The sequence below is a fragment of the Diceros bicornis genome, chromosome 1 (genome assembly GCF_020826845.1).
Source record: "Diceros bicornis minor isolate mBicDic1 chromosome 1, mDicBic1.mat.cur, whole genome shotgun sequence".
In the NCBI taxonomy this organism is placed as follows: domain Eukaryota; kingdom Metazoa; phylum Chordata; class Mammalia; order Perissodactyla; family Rhinocerotidae; genus Diceros; species Diceros bicornis.
The window spans coordinates 4285636-4306325 of NC_080740.1; the positions used below are offsets into that span (position 1 = coordinate 4285636).

The window sequence follows — 20690 nt, forward strand, 5'->3', positions numbered from 1 at the left end:
ATTGCAAGAAGTCAAGGATCGACATACAGAGGCCATAAGATGTGCTGAGACACACAATCACAAAAGCTTGAAATTGAAAATGCCGTATAAAGTTGCAATCAAAAAGCAAGTAGGCAAAATTGAACAGCTTCAGAAAAACCTATTAGATACAAGTTAGCTTGAGGATGAAAAGGAACAATTAAAGAAATTTACCAAGTAAAAACCATCTCTGGCATATAGTTTGGATCAAGAAATGAAGAAAAATGGTGAATTAGAAAAAGATTACTGGATCTAATTAACTCTTAAAAATAACAAGAAGGAAGTTAAAATGAAAATGTAGGGTGTAGTTTCCTTGGAGATTTAAAAACCAATCAAACTGAAATGGATATTCAGAGTAATATGCTAAAACATAGTATTGATGATCTTACAGCAAAACGGGAAATTGCATCTTCAAAATGTGTACATCTGGATGCAGAAAATCAAGTTCTTTGAGTTATCTATGAAAGCAACACAAAAGTGAAAAACTAGAGAAGAATAAAAAGAAGCTGGAACAAGAAGCAGTAAATCTCAAAAGTCACATAAAAATGAACATGGCAGAACCCAGTCAAGCAGAACAGTATAAACGAGACTGAAGAAAGAGCAAGACAGTAGAAAAATTAAAAGTCGTCAATCTATTACAGACACAGGCAGCTGCTCAAGAAAACTTCGAGCAGTTAAGAGAGAATAGTAATCCTTCAATAAGAAGTCACATGGGACTCTAAATTAAAGATCTGGAATCTGAACTCTCCAAAATGAAACTTTCTTAAGAAAATTCTAATAAATCATTGGAAATTTATAAGCAACACTATCTAGAAGAATTAAAAGTTAGTACATCATTGGCAGATAAACTAAACAAGACTAATAAGAGGCTAGCAGAGAACAGAACCAAACTTCTCTTGGAGAAACAGCAGGACAGACTGATCTTTCCTCAGCAGCCGTACTTTGAGGCCAGTTCTGGAGCCACCCTGTGTTGGAAATCATACTAGTCGTTTAGTGCTCAAGAGAAATCTTACTCCAAGGGAAAACTTAGTGATTCCTACCTCAAGGCCCTGGCCTTTAAGTAACAGCATGGAGTCTAGCTATACCAAGATGTGGCAGGAGTTGGAAAAAAGTATAACTAGAGAACCAGACAAAGATGCTGCTGAATTTGAATCTGAATTCCGTAGAGCTGCTTTTTTAGAATCTACTGATGAGTCAAATCTAACTCAAGATCTAGTTTTGAAAGCGTCACAAGAATACGTGCAGATTTTGAAGAGAAATTATATGATCTAAAAGGTTAATAGTAAAAATTTATTTACTGGGCTGTTTACATAGCATTTTAATTGTTTCCCCTTAAATATATGACATGAAAATCTTTATTAAAGGAAAATATTTTTGTATTAAAAAAAAGTAGAATGGACAGCTCCAGTGCCACTGTCAGTTTAAGTTACATCTTTTATCTGGTTCTTTGTACTAAAACAGTAATTTATTTGTCCAACAAATAAAGCAATAAAAATTGTTCTTACTGAAACGAAGTAGGTAAGTTCTCCTGAATGTCTCTCCAAGGACCTAGAGCACCTAGATGAAGCCACTTCTCCGGTTCAGCAGTGTACTTTGGTCTTGAGGATTCATAGCTTGATAATTAGACAGCTCTAAGGCAAAAGTAGCTGAGCCTGATGTTAGCGTTCGAAGCACAGTTGAATAACCCTAATCAAAATAATGGAAGTCAGTTATCTCATCAAATTTAAGCCTCAAGTTTTTCTTCCTGCTGCTTATCTTTTGACCATTATCAGGAAAGGTGACAATGTTACTCATGTGACTTAACCATATCACTTTCTTCAGATGGATCATTTAGCCATTTTCTCAGGAAAAACTGATGTAGAAGTATTGTGGAGAACAGGAAACAGAGTAATGTGGGTCAGCTTCAGCTGTGTTCCCTGGTCCCCGCATTTGGTAAGATGACCCTGCCCTTCCTACGGCTCCGCTGGCACTCAGGGGCCTGTCCTGGAGCAGAAGAGGCTGGTGGGGAGAAGAACACTTCCTGAAAACTGGCAACGGGAGAGGTAGGATGAGTGCTTGGAAGGAAACAGTGGCCCTTTATGCTGGCGCCACCTTTTGATACAGCACACCTCAACCTTGTGGCGGGCAGCCTGGAAACGACCCCTGTGCTGCCATAATCCCCTGGATTTCCCCGACAAATTAAACCTCAAGTCCTCACAGTTCCTGATGGTTGAAACTTAACAAGCATCCCATAAATCAAAGCCCGGATGCTCCTCTCAGGTGTACTGGTCTATTTTGCTCAGCATACATATTCCCTGTATTAACAAGAATATGTACTTTTCAGTCACAAAGCACCTACCATGATTTCTGCTAAGGGAACAAATCCAATAACAACTTTGTTGTCCTGATGAGTCTGAATTTCCTGAATGTCGCCTCTTCTTTGTGCCAGATCTGCCAGGACAGGGCTGAGGTACTCTTTAGCCACTGTAACCTCCAGACTCATCAGGGGCTCTAAAACTTGCTTGTCAGCTTTCTTCAGAGCCTGAAGAAATGAAAGAATCTTAACCCCTCTTCCCAAACGGGAAACCAAATTTCCATCCAAAAAAAAGGAGAAAGATAATACTTAAATACTGCCCATACTCTTAAGCCTAGAGCTCTAGTAAAGACACAGCCTTCTTTAACTCTCTATAAAGATAACATCTTATAAGCAGTCAGAAACTTCAGTATTTGCTTGAACATGCATGACAACAGTCCTGAGATCTCTGTATGGTATGTTGCAAGGGGTGCACAGTAAAGCTTGATTACACAGAGCACCTGTGAACACCTGCCCAGAGACACAGCCAAAGAAAACCGTCTTCCCCTTCCAATCGAAGACTTAGTGCTTCCTATTTAAACTTGTGTTTTGTTCCTGATGCCTATAGTTCCAGTCCATGGCACGTGTCAGGGCAGTCAAGTAGGGAAATAAAGGGGAGAACTAAAAAAAAAAAAGCGATAAATTTAACACAATAAGGTAGTAGAAACACATTCTCTATTTAAAATAAACAGTTTGTTATCTGTTCAGAATTTTAGGCTTCAAAGGCCAAGAAGAAAAAGCACATAAAGAAAAGAACACGAAAACTGAAAGAAGCTACACTAGCGTGGGGTGAGTAGAAGTGGAAGAAAACTGGGGAAGGAGCAGCAACGTAAAGAAAACTTGTTGGTCCCAGCCAGACACTGTCTTCACTATCATTACATCAGACTAACTGCTACGTGGGTTTTGGACGGTGTCTGCAAGCACCGTTAAGTACTGGTGGTTTGATTTTAAAAGCCATCCTATTTCTCCAGCCTGCCCGAGTTCAAAAGTAACAAAACAATTTCCTACAAAGTCTAAGCCTCTGCTTGGTTATCAGGTGGGATGTAAAAAACTTAGATTTAGCCAAGGAAACCAGGTACCTCAGAGAGCTAGGACTCTGGAACGTGCCCTCACCTGTGGCTGATCATCTTCCTGCTCCTACCCACCACTCACTTCTCATTAGTACTAAGCCTTAGATGGTGACTTCATCATCGCCTCTAGTGTCAAGTAATGGTTCTGGGCCTCTAACCCCTTGTCCCTGATTCCTCACCTCTTCCCTGCCCCTCACCCTCACAATCATGAAAAATGGCCACATTAGTAAAATCAAGAGTATATTTATCACAGCAATTTCAAAAAACAGCACTTATACATAGTAGAACATAATCTCTCAGCTCTTCATAGCTGATTAAGCCTTTAAAACCATTATCAACTGAAGTGACTCAACTACAGAAAATGTATCTAATAGTCCTTGAATGAAAACATTAATACAGGGGCCAGCCCCGTGGCTTAGCGGTTAAGTGCACGTGCTTCGCTACCGGCAGCCCAGGTTCGGATCCCGGGCACGCACCGACATACCACTTGTCCAGCCATGCTGAGGCGGCGTCCCACATACAGCAACTAGAAGAATGTGCAACTATGACATACAACTATCTACTGGGGCTTTGGGGAGAAAAAGGGGAAAAAAAAAAGAGAAGGATTGGCAATAGATGTTAGCTCAGGGCTGGTCTTCCTCAGCAAAAAGAGGAGGATTGGCATGGATGTTAGCTCAGGGCTGATCTTCCTCACAAAAAAAAACCCAAAAAACATTAACACAAAATGAGAGTCAGCAGCAAACAACTTTATACTCTCTGTATTTTGCAGTTCTTACTGAGAGCTTTGTGCCACTTCACATGATGTCTCTTACGACAACATAAGAGAATGAGAAAAGGTAAAAACTAAGGAAAAATGCCACAACCAAGGAAAGGCCTGAATTCTGTGTCTCTAAAGCAGGCGGTGCACTCACAGGTCTGTCCTTAGTCCTCTTTTCTATTCACAGTCCTCTCCTTGGCCACGTTGCCTAACTGCAAAGACATCTACGTAGCTTCCTCAAAAACTTTTAACTCTACATGGCCCAGTCTCTGAGTGCACCAGCTTGGTGCTCCATCGGCCTGCTTTGGGATAGCGTCTGAATGTCATATGGCAACCCAACATGCCCCACACTGAGCTCATCATTTCCTTTCCCAAACACACTTGTCTGCTCTCTTTCTGTGACGGCATCACTAATCTTCAGTCCCCGCGGACATGCAGCTTTGACTTGCTTTTCCCCAGATAAGCTGTAAGATTTCCATCTCCAGTGCTGGTATCCTAGTGCAGACCTAGTCCATTCCCTGTCCTAAACTCTCTCTTCCCTACGCCAATCCCTCCTGTAGTCTAATGATTATTCTGCCCTCTTCAAAAACTTTAAATTATTCACCACTGTTCTCAAAACAAACCTCAAACTCTTAAGAGTGGTTTTCAAAGGTTTCTCTACCACCTGACTGTTTTACTTTTCTAACACTATTTTTCACCACTCTCCAGCCTTCATCTGACACTACAGCTAAAAGGACTCTTTAATCTTCCCGTCTGGAATGCCCCCCATTGCCCAAATCCTCCAAATCATCACAGCTCAAATATTAACTTCTTTCCAAGAATCCTGCCCAATTCTTATGGTTCTCCATCCATTCTGTCTGATATTTTGGCTACTTGGCTATATTTAATTCCCTTCTAAATCATACGCTCCTTTAGGTCAAGAAAAACGTATGCATCCTATGTACGTCCATCTCAGTGCCCAGGGCACTGTAAACACAACACGAATGGCTCAATAAATATATGAAGCATCATTAACTTCTCATAAGCAGAGAGGAGCTTCCCCACTAGATGAAGCTTAACAAGGGCTGGCATACTTCATTAGGAGTATCTCATTTAAAGTAATGAATTAGAACTAAAGATTAAATGTAAGCCCCCATGACGTTAACTCTTGTTCTCTAGTATGATTTTAACAAAAAGGTTAACCAACGCAGAAATACTTACAGATTTTATTTTTAGAAGGCATATTAGATTTTGAAGGACTGGCCAAGATACTGGGGCTTGGGGTTAATTTAGAAACATTATATCCTTTTTCAGGTTACCGTTATTTCAATACTAAAAGCAATTTCAGGAAAAACTTTAAAAATTACTGGAAAGTAAATGTTCTCAACAATTAAATAATGACTACAGGTGATATTTCTAACTATACGCTTAGGCAAACAATATTTAAATAATTTTATTTTTTGAAAGCATTTTTTAAAAATCAGAAACCTTTAAGAAGGGCCGGCCCCATGGCTTAGCGGTTAAGTGCACGCACTCCGCTACTGGTGGCCCGGGTTTGGATCCAGGGCGCGCACCAACACACCACTTCTCCGGCCATGCTGAGGCCGCGTCCCAGGATGTGCAACTATGACATACAACTACCTACTGGGGCTTTGGAGGAAAAAAAGGAGGAGGATTGGCAATAGATGTTAGCTCAGAGCCACTCTTCCTCAGCAAAAAGAGGAGGATTAGCACGGATGTTAGCTCAGGGCTGATCTTCCTCACAAAAAAAAAAAAACCTTTAAGAAGTATGAATTTGAACTCATATGAAAGAGACATTAAGTTTAGCCTTTTAAAGTCAGGGGCTTAGGGTATTTAACTTTATAATTATGGATTCAAATAAGACTATAGAAAATCATGTCCCAAACACAGTCTAAAATATTAGATAATGGTTTTAAAAGCAAGTGTTTTAATATAAAATTAGTCACCTACCAACCTAGAGCATCCCCATACTGAGAAGACTGCATGGAATCAGCGTTCAGCATACTAAGGTCCTGGGGGTTACCAGTCCAGCTCTGGTAGGTTACTGGGGCAAGGCACTCAAGGACATACCCCCAGGTAACCACGCCAACAAGACCAGCTTGCTTGATGGTTTGAGAAGGGAAGATGCTTATCCTGAATCTGTTATTCAGCAGACTTATCTGATTTCACTGATCCTTGATTAAAATAATCTTATTTGAATAAACATGAACTACAAAAGTAGAACCAATATTAGATCTTAAATGTCCTTTAGATTACAGTCCATCCTGGGCTAAGCTGACCCCAGAAATGTCCTGTACTCAAACCTACCAAGCTTGCCTCTAATGGCTGGGTGTCTGGGATGGGGAAAGCAGAGATGCCACTTAAGGAAAGTTGCCTATTTGCCAAAATAAGAGGATATTTCATAGCAATCTGTGTTTTTTAGATCCTCTTGCAAATAAAACTCTGGGGATTAAGAAATCAAAGACTATCTATGGTAAAAAACTCTTGTTGACTATAAGGCTCAGGAGGGAAAAACACAAAGTTGGGCACTGCAAGCACAGCTGTCTGTGGACCAGTGGTACGCTCCTGTCAGGAGAGTCACCTTAAAGCAAGAAGGATTAGGATAGTGCTATACCTTTTGTACGCATCTCGAGACACAGGCAGAAATCATAGTTGTGGAGGTACCAGGATGAATTATCAGCGAACGTAAAGTAATTGCCACATCTTGAACTGGGGATCCAAGCAATGGTCCTAGGCAAGGGGAAAACATTGTACTGTATGAGGACTCAATGTGCAGTGAGGAATAAGTGAGAAGTGTAAAGAGAGAGAGACAGGACTTCTGGTTTCCAGGTCCGCATGTGACAAACTTAGACGTCATCAAGCTGTCCTAACAACAGTAAAAAGCAGAACAGCCTGAAAAACCAACTCCTCTGGGATCCCTTAAGAGAGGGGAAGACAAAGGGCAAACCACTGCTCCTGAGACTGCAGGGTGGCCAGGCAAATACGGGGTGTCACAGCCTCCTGCAGCAGACTCTGAGCAGAAGCCGCCCAGGAACCAGGGCCGGGGAGAAAAACCTGAACGGTAACTGATGAACTGCTGGAGGCACAGTGTGGCCAAGTCTGAGAGTTTAAAACTCCAGGGGGAATCTAGTCATGGGCGGGGGCCCTACAATTTGTGCGATTTACCTCCGGAAGCACAAGTAGATTCTCATAGTAAGTATCAGAGAAAAATCTCCTTGTGCTTCTGGCAGAGGAAGGGGAAATGAAACCATTCCGAAATACTCCAGAGCACTCTGTTCTTAACAAGGCCTGACCTCAGGGGAAACTAGCTAACCAGAGCCTAACTGACATGGGGGAAGTACCCAGCTCCAGCCCACTCTAGCCATCCTGTCCCACCTACAGGGAGAGAAAAAACCTGAGAGACACTTGTGCAGTTCCCAGTCCTGAGGCACAGGCTCAGTAGAAGACAAAGACCCTAGTCCTAGGACTGTAGAGTGCTTCCCTCCCCCACACCTCCCCACCACATCACTCAAGCCTGTTTACAGCAGGTCCTTTGCCAGGTACATCATGCCTGGCTACCAAGAAAAAATTACACAGCAGAGTAAAAGGCATGAAGCACACTCTGAAGAGACAGAGCAAGCATCAGAACCAGACATGGCAGAGATGCTGGAATGATCACACTGGGAATTTAAAACAGCTATGATTAGTGTGTTACACGCTCTGATGGATAAAGCAGACAGCATGCAAGAACAGATGGGCAATGTAAGCAGAGAGACAGAAATCCTAAGAAAGAATCAAAAAGAAATGCTTGAGATCAAAAACACAAAACACCGCAACAGAAATGAAGACTACCTTTGATGAGCTTATAAGTAGACTGGACGTGGCTGAGAAAAGAGTCTCTGAGTTAAGAGGATATCTCAGTAGAACCTCCAAAACTGAAACGCAAAGTGAACAAAAGACTGAAAAAACGGAACAGAACATCCAAGGACTGCAGGACAACGTAAAAGGCATGACACACGCATAATGGGAAGAGAGAGGGAGAAAACACTACCAAAGTTAGAAAGAAGGACTGAAAGGATCTGCACTCTGAGGGGTGATTCGGTGGCTGAGTGACACTAACGCCCACTCCTGTTGGGTACCTTACCTTGGAGGCACGCACTGTGAGCTCCACTTTCGATGGCCTCCTGGGAGGCCTTCAGAAGGTCTGCACTAACACTGCCAGCATACTCCACGACTGGCCTGACAGAGGGTGTTTCAGTCGGCTTTGCTTCCAGTTCCACGGTCACAAGATGCCGTTTGTCTCCCAAAGTTCTATCTAAGGTATCTGCAACAAATTGAATATGGTACTTCAGAGACTCGATCTGGAAAGGTGTCAAGGTGCCCCAGCTGACAAAATTACCATCAACAAGTTCAAGGTCGCACAGGAGACAAAGGGAGAGAAAGCATTAACGATGGCTCTAAACACAGTGTAAGACTATCAGAGCACACGGTTCCACCAGGAAAGCGTCTGCTTCCACGTTTACCAATGCTAAAACCTGCTCGGAACCACCTATTAATACTGCTTCAGTGTTAAGATGTGTCGAGGCAGCTGAGCACACAAATTCTGATATGCAGATTATACTGTTAAACGTTCTGAAACTTCTCTGATGTGACTGAAATTCTTTTGACAAAATTTTTATTTAAAAGTAAAACATGTAGAGCACAAAAGGTTATCTAATGAAAATTAAAAGGGTTTTAACCCTGCCAACCCACAAACTGTTAAATTTCATATATTCTTTAATATTTTATGCATTTCATGTTTATGATTTCTTTCCCAAAAAACTAGTGAAATGTCTTTTTGTAAGACTGAAAATAGTATATCTCGTTTGCTAACAACCAACAGGTGTCACCAATCTCCAATATTTTACTAAAACTATGCTGTCTTTACGTGAGTGACCATGTAACACAGTGACTCATGACCCAAATTCAAAACTAAGAATTATACTCTACAATTCCTCTTCATAATTCCTTTTTAAGCTAACTTTTATATTACGAAATATTTTATATTTAAAAATATATGGATAAGCTAAAAATAAAATGAACATTCATGAAACCTAAAACTACTAAAGAAATAGAACATTACCAGTAACCTAGAAGCCTTCTGAAGCAACCACAATGTTATATTTAATCATTCCTATGATTTTCTTTAGTCATATCACATACACGTTTCCTTAAACAATATAGTTTACTTCTGGTTCTGAATTTGTTATTATATTGTATGTATTCTGCAACTTGCTCTTTTTGCTTCACATTTGTGGAGCATCTGGACATAGCGTGTTGATGTAGTTCATTCTTTTTCACTGCTATATAGTATTCCATTGTATGGACCTAGTACAATTTATTTATCCATTCTTCTGTCCACAAATATTTGGACATTTTTCCTACTTACAGTTTTTTTATGACAATGCTATTATGAAGATTCTTATATCTCAATTCACATGTATAAGAGTTTCTCTAGGGCATATGCCAAGGAGTGGCATGCTGTGTAGTAAGGTCTGCACATGGTCAACTTCACAAGAAAGTTGCCAAATTGTTTGTTTCCATGGTGGTTACATAATTTACACTCCCACCAGAAGTTTTTTTATGAGTTTCCATTGCTCAACATCTCACCAACTCTTGGCATTGTCAGATTTTAATTCTTGCAAATTTTGTTGGCATAAAATGGTATCTCATACTTTTAACTTGCATGATCCTCATCACGACCGAGAGTGAGAATCTTTTAATGCGTTCATGGGCCGTTTGGGCATCCTCTTGTGAAATTTACGTTCAATCTATTTTGCTCACTTTTCCACTTGGTTGTCATGTTTTTACTGATTTTTAGAAGTTCTTTATATATTCTGGATACTAATCTTTTGTCAGTTTTATACAAGGCAAATATCTCCTCTCAGATTTTGGTATGTCTTTTCGCTTTCTTCACAGTGTGTTCTAATAAACAAATTCTTAATTTTAATAACATGAAATTTAGCAATCTTTTGGTTCATGGCTTCAACTTTTGGTGTTATTTAATTGTTACCCTATCTCAGTTAGTAAGACAATTCTCCTGTATTTTCTTCCAAAAATTTGAAGGTTTGCCTTTCATAAAGGTTTTTTTCCTCCCCCCCATAGATTAGCATTTATTTTCTTTATACTTTTGTCCTTCAAGGGAGATTTTGCAATCTTATTTTATTTTTAGGTTTTTTAACTGACCTGGAATTGACTGTTATATATGGTATGAGGTAGGAATCTCAATCTATTTCCATATGGATAATTATCCCAGGCCCATTCACCGAAGTCAGTCCATCCCTTCTCACTGAGATGCAATATCACTCTGATATAAATCACATTTCCATATATGTAAGCATCTGTTTCTAGGCTTTCTAGTTTGTTCTACTGGTCTGTCTATTCCTAGCTTGATTAGTATCATAGTGGCTATGGCTTTATAATAAATATTAATAATGTCTAATGCACTTCTTTGTGTAGAATTGGTATCTTCATGATATTTAGTCTTCTTATCTATGAATAGTATGGTTTTCCATTTAACTTAGGTCTTTCTTAATGTTGGTAAATTTTTACAATTTTTCTGGATGGACACAATGCCAATCTGCTCATTAGTGAAGTGTGATCATTAGTGATTTGATCGTCCAGTCAAGGTGTGGTCTGACTGCCATGCATTTAGTTACTAGTTTTTTACCTTGCAACTAATAAGCAGTCTATGGGGAGAAACTTTAATTCCATGCAAATATGCTGCTCCTCAGCAATGTACCCAATATTAAGCATTCATGACAGTTGCAAAACAACCATTTTCCTACTCCAGCCCTCCTGCTCAACATCTCACAGGCAGCACTTGGCATTCCAGTGTAAGGAAGAACTCTCTCTTCTTCCATTTGTTTATCTATTATCAGTATGGACTTATGAATTCCTACTTTTTCTCAGTGGTCTACAATTATTGTACTTAATTATTCTGAGGTTGAACTTAATCCACATTTGGCTGGTGGAGCCTCTTCAAGTTGGCTCCTGTGTCCTTAGGACATGCCCTCATCATTTTTTTGAGCATTTCCTTTCTTTCTCATATAACATGATGTTCCATTGCCTGCTTATTTTTGTATAATTTTATTTATTTATTTTTTCCCCCAAAGCCCCAGTAGATAGTTGTATGTCATAGCTGCACATCCTTCTAGTTGCTGTATGTGGGACGCGGCCTCAGCATGGCGGGAGAAGCGGTGCGTCGGTGCGCGCCCGGGATCCGACCCCGGGCCGCCAGCAGCGGAGCGCGTGCACTTAACCACTAAGCCACGGGGCCGGCCCTGCCTGCTTATTTTTGATACTCTTGTTCCTTACTAGTACTTTCTATCCTCTTTTATTTCTTCAAAAGATTATGCTTATTTTATATTCTGCATCTGATAATTCCAATATCAGAAGCTTTTGCTGATTTGACTCTGACGTTTGTTGTTTCTACTGCCTTTTTGCTCATTGTGCCTTGTCTTATAGTTTTACGATTTTAAAACATTTTTTTATTGTAAGTTCATATTACTTTATCTGTGGGATTTTCTTTGAGGCCTGAGTTGAAGACACATTTATCTCAAGAGGCCCAATGTTTGTTTTCTCTAGGTTCCTTGGAATATTACCAATCTATAAGCACTTTACACTATTACCAATCCATGAGTACTTTATTCTTCTTGGTTTGGAGTTTTTCAGGTCATATTGGTTCTATGAATTTAGGCTAGAAATCTTATCAGAACTCACTGGTCACAAATTCTCAGAAATTTTGCCCCTTGCTCCCAGAGCCAGTCAGATAAATTTCCTTGTCCTCTTCTTTTATGAAGAAGACTTTCCTAGTTAATTATTTCCATGAGGATGTTGTCCTCAAGTATTAGGTTACAGGTGACTGCAGATGCCTCCAGAATAGCTAGTGGCTTTGGTGCTGACTTACTTTCCAAGATTCATGCTCCAGCTTCCTTTTCAACCTCTGGAAATTTCCACTGTGTTCTAACCAGCTCAAACATTTATTTACAAGACATTATTTATATTTTTCCAGCATTTTTAGTTTTTTCAGATATAAAGTCCAGAAACAGAAATCCTCATGTCATTTGCTCCTATATTTGGCTTGTTTAGTTTTTCATGTTTCAGTGAAAAGTAACCACTTGGCCTTTTTATAAATCACTGAGTTGCTTAAAAGCACCTGGTTATCTAAACATCTTTTCTCCAGACTTTTCACAAACTTGTCCATGTCTTCTTCTCAGGGGGGTGGACAGCAATAACTGTCATTTTCTTTTGCTTAAGGGAACCAAATTGAAACTATCTCTGTAGAAAAATCAAGAATTCTTACATTTTGGGCAGAAATATAACAACTGAACTTTCCCAAGAATACCATCAGCACACGATTACCGTATTTATTAAATAGTGGAAATTATTTTCCACTCACTTTATAGAGAAAAATAACCCCGCCTTCAAATTCTTACACTCATTCTGGTCATGAGGACTGGGATGAGCCATTTCCTCAATGGCTTGTTCTATCCCATGAACACTGAGAAGCACATTTCCTGGATGAGTGGCTCATCCAGTAGATGGAATGAGCAGTAATGAAATAGGGCTGTGTTTAAAACAAAACAAAAAACTCCTAAAAAACAAGAAAACACACGTGTAAAACCTGTCCCCGTCATGGTGACGCAAGATGCTCCCTTTGTCGCTCCTTTTCAATCTCCAACTAGTTGGACATTCATAACTCCATAAAGGTTCCTCTGCTCAGCACAACAGGATGCCGGAGGAATCCAAGCATCTGTACATCTGAAGGTGAGTCGATGTGAATGCATAGAGGAGGTGGAACTGGGGAAACAGCAGAGGTGGTACCTGCGACCCTAGCCCTTCCATCTGAGGCAGTGGCACCTGCAAACCTGACAAGCTCAGGTGTGGCAGAGACGCCCGCAACCCTGGCTCTCCCCTCCAACTCTCCTCCTCTCACAAACGCCGCAGCAGTGCCCATGACTCAGGCAACCCCATATGCAGAGGAGGCTTTTGTCATCCTGGTGACCCCGGCAGCTACACCAATGACTGCAGTGACACTGGCAGCAGCACGGCACCAACTCCCCTCTGACAGAGGCGGTGGAGGGTGGAAAATGCCAGCTCTCAAACATAGCCAGTGAGAGCTCAGGGAAGAAAAACGAAAAACTTGTGCTATAGCGCCACCTACTGAAAAACAAAAGAAAGGCCTCTAATTACTTTGATTTTAACAGTTCAACAGGTTGGTAAACAAAGTTTTTCCTAAATAAGAAAGGTATTCACTACTTCAAATGTGCCGGCTGAGGAACAACTTATGAAATCATGAAAAATCACAATAACGTGGTATCACAAAAAGAAAATGACAACCCTCCACAAACCAAACTTAAAGTCATGGAAGATTGGGATCTAACTGATAGAGAATTCAAAAATAGCTGTCATGAAGAAACTCAACAAGCTATAAGAAAACTCAGACAGGAGGTCAGTGAGCTCAGGAAAAAAATGAATGAGCAGAAGGAATACTTTACCAAAGAGTTTGAAACTCTAATAAAAAGAACTAAACAGAAATTCTGGGGGTGAAGAACTCAATAAATGAGGTGAGGACTGCATTAGAAAGCAGTGGAAATAGAGCAGACCACACGGAAGAGAGGATCAGGGACCTGGAAAATAGAAGTGATTCAGGTGGAAGAGGAGAAGGAGCTAAGATCTGTTAAAGAGGAGAAACTCTTAAGGGAAATATCCATTAGAAAAGGCAACGGAAGGACAATGGGTGTCCCAGACGGAAAGCAGAGGGAGAAAGGAGCAGAGGGCTTATTTCAAGAAATAATAGCTGAGAACTTCCCAAACTGAGAGAAAGAAGTGGAAATATAAGACAATGAAGCTAAAAGAACACCAAATTATCTTAACACAAAAAGATCTTCTCCAAGATACATTATATTAAAACTGTCAGAAGTCAATGGCAAAGGAAGAATTTTAAGGGCAGCCAGGGGGAAAAAAGACAGTAACCTAACAAAGGTTACCCCCATTAGGCTATCAGCCGATTTCTCAGTGGAACTCTACAGGCCAGGAGAGAGTGGAATGACATGTTCAAAATACTGAAAGATAAAAACTGTCAACCAGAGTACTCTATCCAGCAAAGTTATACTTCAGATATGAAGGAGAAATAAAGGCTTTCCCAGACAAACAAAAGCTGAGGGATTTCACCCACTAGACCTGCCTTACAAGAAATGTTGAAAGGAGCTCTTTTACCTGAAAAGGCAAAAAGTACACACAACTTTGAGTCAACTGATTAACAGATGGACAATATTAGAAAATTGCAACTCTGTAACAGAATAGGATGTTAAACAATTATAGCATAAAGGTTAAAAAAACATTAAAAATAACTATAGCTACTTCAATTTGGTAACAAACTCACAACAGAAAAGGGGTAATTTGTGACAACAAAAACATAAAAGAGAAGGAAAAGGACAAAACCTGTATAAGCAAATGAAAATAAGACATTATCAGCAGAAAAAGGACAATTTTATCTATGAGATGTACTATACAAACCTCATGGTAACCACAACAAAAACCTAGAGCAGAGACACAAAACATAAAAAGAAGAGGAAACTGAGAAAAACATAATAGAAAACCATCAAACTAAAATGGCAGAGAGAAACACGAGAGAAAAGAAACAATGGAGATAGAGAGCAATCAGAAAACAAAAGATAAAATGGCAATACAGTCACACGCCGCATAACGACATTTAGGTCAACAACAGACCATCTATACAGGGGTGGTCCCATAAGATTAGCACCATATAGCCTAGCTGTGTAGTAGGCTATACCATCTAGGTTTGTGTAAATACACCCTATGACGTTCACACAACAACACAATTGCTCAACAACGTATTTCTCAGAATGTACCCCTGTCGTTAACTGACGGATGACTGTACTAAGTCCTCATATAGCAATAATCACCCTAAATGCAAATGGATTGACTCACCAATCAAAAGGCCCAGAGTGGGCTGGATGAATTAAAAAACAAGACTAAACTACGTGCTGCCTCCAGGAGACCCATCTCAGGTCCCAAGCAAATGGTAGCCAAAATAAAGTGGGTGTAGCCATAATTATAACAGACAAAATAGACTTCAAGTTAAAAAAGGTAACAAGAGACAAAGATGGACTTTACATAACGATAAAGGGGACATTCCATCAAGAAGACAGAACAGTCACTAATATATACGCACCCAACATAGAAGCACCAATATATATCAAGCAATTACTAATAGAACTAAAGGGAGAGGGCCGGCCCAATGGCTTAGCAGTTAAGTGCGCGTGCTCCCCTGCTGGCAGGCCAGGTTCGGATCCTAGGTGCGCACCGACGCACCGCTTCTCCGGCCATGCTGAGGCCACGTCCCACATACAGCAACTAGAAGGATGTGCAGCTATGACATACAACTATCTACTGGGGCTTTGGGGGAAAATAAATAAATAAATAAAATTATTAAAAAAGAAAAAAAAGAATTAACAGTGTCAAAAAAAAAAAAAAAGAACTAAAGGGAGAACCGACGGCAACAAAATAATAGTAGGGGACTTGAACACTCTACCTACGTCAATAGATAGATCATCCAGATAGTTAACAAAAAAAACATCGGCCTTAAATGACACAGTGACCCAGATGGAGTTAACAGATATATACAGGGGCCGGCCCCGTGGCTTAGCGGTTAAGCGCGCGCGCTCCGCTACCGGCGGCCAGGGGTTCGGATCCAGGGCGTGCACTGACGCACCGCTTCTCCAGCCATGCTGAGGCCGCGTCCTACATACAGCAACTAGAAGGATGTGCAGCTATGACATACAACTATCTACTGGGGATTTGGGGAGAAAAAGGAGGAGGCTTGGCAATAGATGTTAGCTCAGAGCCGGTCTTCCTCAGCAAAAAAAAAGAGAGGATTAGCATGGATGTTAGCTCAGGGCTGATCTTCCTCACAAAAAAAAAAAAAACACAGATATATACAGAACATTCCATCCAAAAGCAGCAGAATACACATTCTTCTCAAGTGCACACGGAACATTCTCAAGGACAGACCATATGATAGGACATAAAACAAGTCTGAATAAATTTAAGAAGACTGAAATCATATCAAGCATATTTTCCAACCAGAACGGTATGAAACTAGAAATCAACTACAAGAAGAAAGCTGGAAAAATCACAAATATGTGGAGATTAAACAACATGCTACTGAACAACTATTGAGTCAACAAAGAAATTAAAGGAGAAATCAAAAAATACCTGGAGACAAATGAAAATGAAAATACCACATACCAAAATCTATGGGATGCAGCAAAACAGTACTAAGAGGGAAGTTTACAGCAATACAGGCTTACCTCAAGAAATGAGAAAAAAACTCAAAAAATCTAAACTTATACCTAAAGGAACTAGAAAAAGAAGAACAAACAAAGCCCAATGTCAGAAGGAAGAAAATAATAAAAATCAAAGTGGAAATAAATGAAATAGAGACTAAAAAGACAACAGAAAAGATAATGAAACTAACAGCTGGTTCTTTGAGAAGATAAACAAAACTGACAAACCTTTATCTAGACTAAGATAAAAAGAGGAGGTTCAAATAAGTAAAATCAGAAACCAAAGGGGAAAAGTCACAATGAATACCACAAAAATACAAAGGATCATAAAAGACAGCTATACATCAACACATTGAACAACCTGTAAGAAATGGATAAATTCTTAGAATTATACAACCTTCCTAGACTGGATCATGCAGGAATAGAAAATCCAAATAGACCAATCACAGGTAAGAAAATTGAAACACTCATCAAAAACCTCCTAAAAAACAAAAGTCTAGGACCAAATGCCTTCACTGGTGAATTCTACCAAACATCCAAACAAGACTTAATACCTATCCTTCTCAAATTCTTCCCAAAAACTAAGAGGAGGGAACACTTCCTAACTCATTTTACAAGGCCAACATTACCCTGACCCAAAACCAAACAAGGACAACACTCACAAATAAAACTACAGGCAAATCTCTCTGATGAACATAGATGCAAAAATCCTCAACAAAATATTAGCAAACCAAACAAAACAATACATTAAATACCATGATCAAGTGGGATTTATTCCAGGTATGCATGGATGGTTCAACATCTGCAAATCAATCAATCGCGATACACCACATTAACAAAAGGATAAAAACCATATGATCATCTCAGTAGATGCAGGAAAAAACTCTCAGTAAAATGGGAATGGAAGAACCTCAACATAACAAAGGCCATATGACAAACCCACAGCTAACAGCATACACAATGGTGAAAAACTGAAAGCTTTTCCTCGAAGATCAGGAAGAAGACAAGGATGCCCATTCTTGCCATTTTTATTCAACATATTTGAAGACCTAGCCAGAGCAATTACACAAGAAAAAGAAACAAAAGGGATCCAAATTGAAAAGGAAGAAGTAAAACTGTCACCATTTGCAAATGACATGATTTTATATTTCAAAAACCCTAAAGACTCAACCAAAAAACTATTATGTTTATTATTAGAAATAATAAACAAATACAGTAAGGTTACAGGGTACAAAAATCAATATACAAAAGCTCTTGCATTTCTATACACTAACAATGAACTATCAGTAAGAAAAATTAAGCAAACAATCCCACTTACAATCACAACAAAAAGAATAAAATACCTAGGGATGAATTTAACCAAGGAGGTGAAAGACTTCTACTCTGAAAACAATAAGACATTGTTGAAAGAAACGGAAGACGACACAAAGCAATGGAAAGATATTCTGTGCTCATTGATTGGAAGACTTAACATTTTTAAAATGTCCATGTTACCTAAAGCAATCTACAGATTCAATGCAATCCCTATCAAAATCACAACAACATTTCTCACAGAAACAAAACAAAAAATCCTAAAATCTATATGGAACCACAAAAGACCCTGAATAGCCAAAGCAATCCTGAGAAAAAAAGAATAAAGCCGGAGGTACATCACTCCCTAATTTTAAACTATACTACAAAGCTACAGTAATCAAAATAGTATGGTATTGGCAGAAAAACAGACACACAGATCAATGGAACAAAATTGAGAGCCCAGAAATAAACCCACACATAAATCGACAACTAATTTATATTTATTTATCTTTTATCCCCCCAAAGCCCCAGTAGATAGTTGTATGTCACAGCTGCACATCCTTCTAGTTGCTGTATGTGGGACGCGGCCTCAGCATGGCCGGAGAAGTGGTGTGCCGGTGCGCGCCTGGGGTCCGAACCCGGGCCGCCAGCAGTGGAGCGCGGGCATTTAACCACTAAGCCATGGGGCCGGCCCTTTTTAAAGATTTTTTTTTTATGTATTTATTTTTTTCCCCCCAAAGCCCCAGTAGATAGTTGTATGTCATAGTTGACAACTAATTTATGACAAAGGAGCCAAGAACATACAATGGAGAAAGAAAAGCCTCTTCAATAAATGGTAGTGGGAAAACTAGACAGCCACATGCAAAAGAATCAAAGTAGACCACTATCTTATACCATACACAAAAATCAACTCAAAATGGATTAAAGACTTGAATGCAAGACCCAAAACCATAAAATACATACAAGAAAACATGGTGGTAAGCTCCTTGACATCAGTCCTAGTGATGTTTTTGTGGATTTGACTCCAACAGCAAGGGAAACAAAAGCAAAAATAAACAAATGGGACTGCATCAAACTAAAAAGCTTCTGCACAGCAAAGGAAACCATCAACAAAATGAAAAGGCAACTTACCTAATAGGAGAAGATATTTGCAAACAATATAACCAATAAGTAATTAATATCTAAAATACAAAAAGAACTCATACAACAAGAAAAAACAAACAATCTGATTAAAAAACAGGCAGAGGGTCTGAACAGACCTTTTTCCAAAGAATACATACAGATGGCCAACAGGCACATGAAAAGATGTTCAACATCACTAATTATCAGGGAAATGCAAATCAAAACCACAAGGAGATATCACCTCACACATTAAAATGGCTATTATCAAAAAGACAAGAAATAACAAGTATTGGAGAGGATGTGGAGAAAAGGGAACCCTTGTACATTGCTGGTGGGAATGTAAACTGGTGCAGCCACTGTGGAAAACAGTATGGAGATTCCTCAACAAATTAAGAACAGGAACTACCTTATGATCCAGCTATTCCACTTCTGGGTATTTATCCGAAGAATATAAAAACATTAATTGGAAAAAGATATATGCACTCCTATGTTCATTGCAGCACTATTTACAACAGCCAAGATATGGAAACAACCTAAATTCCCATAGATGGATGAATGGATAAAGAAGATATAGTATATATATACAATGGAATACTACTCAGCCATAAAAAAGATGAAATCTTGCCATTTGCAACCACATGGATGGACCTTGAGGGTATTATGCTAAGCCAAATAAGTCAGATGGAGAGAGACAAATACCATATGATTTTACTCATACGTGGAATAAAAAACAAACAAATCAAAACAAAAACAAACTCATAAATACAGAAAGCAGACTGGTGGTTACCAGTGAAGAAGGCAGTTGGGAGGTGGGTAAAATGGTTGTAAAGGGGGTTAACTGTATGATGACAGATGGAAACTAGACTTTGGGTGGTGAGCATGCTGTAGTGTATAGAGATGTTGAATTATAATGTTGTATACCTGGAACTTATATAATGTTATAAACCAATGTTACCTCAGTTAAAAAAAAAAAAAGAAACCAGGGGCTGGCCCAGTGGCGGAGTGGTTAAGTTGGCATGCTACGCTTCGGCGGCCCAGGGTTCACAGGTTTGGATCCCAGGCACGGACCTATGCACCACTTAGCAAGCCACGCTGTGGCAGGTGTCCCACATATAAAGTAGAGGAAGATGGGCACGGATATTAGCCCAGGGCTAGTATTCATCAGCAAAAAGAGGAGGATTGGCAATGGATGTTAGCTCAGGGCTAATCTTCCTCACCAAAAAAAAAAGAAAAAGAAAGAAAAGAAACCTGTCCCCACTGATGGAAGACACCAGGGACTGTGAACCCTGCAAGAGATTTAGAAAACAGATCCTGGAGAGCGAGAGAGAAACAAAAACAGCAAATTCTTCAAGTTTTATTTCTTACCTGTGGCACAAACTGAATTTAGGATGGTCTCTCGGTATGCTACCTGGAGAGGCCCTAGATAGGTTTCCAGTCCATATTCCCTCTTGATTCGGTCATGAATAATCTCAATATGTAACTCTCCCATACCACATAGGACAGTCTGGTTAGAAGAGGAAGAAAATAAAACTAAGAGCAAGGAAAAAATTATGTTTATCAGACAATACTATATAAAAGTATGATATCAATACACATTATTTTTCATTAATTACAAACTGAGTTTCTTTTATAATTTTTTTGGCTCCTACATTAAAACACTGTTTTTAACTTTTCTGATTGGAATAATAAATCAAGAAATTACTAAGCCATTTTCTCCTTATTCCATGATAGTTGAATTATCAGCTGGGAAAGTGGCATCTAGCTAG

The 20690-nt window shown here is 39.5% G+C and overlaps 1 protein-coding gene across 9 annotated transcripts in view; it reads right to left on the reverse strand.

The window, feature by feature from the left end:
• Positions 1-1294: 1294 nt before the first annotated feature.
• Positions 1295-20690, reverse strand: part of GFM2 (GTP dependent ribosome recycling factor mitochondrial 2) — a 55234-nt gene continuing 35838 nt past the window's right edge. For 6 of the 9 annotated variants that reach the window (XM_058562816.1, XM_058562473.1, XM_058562253.1 and 3 more), the window contains 5 exons: positions 20290-20428; positions 8301-8480; positions 6792-6907; positions 2357-2539; positions 1295-1704 (listed from right to left, as the gene is read on the reverse strand). In XM_058562816.1, the coding sequence (XP_058418799.1) occupies positions 1576-1704; positions 2357-2539; positions 6792-6907; positions 8301-8480; positions 20290-20428 (747 nt within the window). In that variant the 3' untranslated portion in view covers positions 1295-1575. Of the gene's footprint in view, positions 1705-2356; positions 2540-2811; positions 2972-6791; positions 6908-8300; positions 8481-20289; positions 20429-20690 lie in introns of those variants that run through there. The other 3 variants (XR_009222875.1, XM_058562559.1, XM_058562998.1) reach the window with 3 other exon arrangements.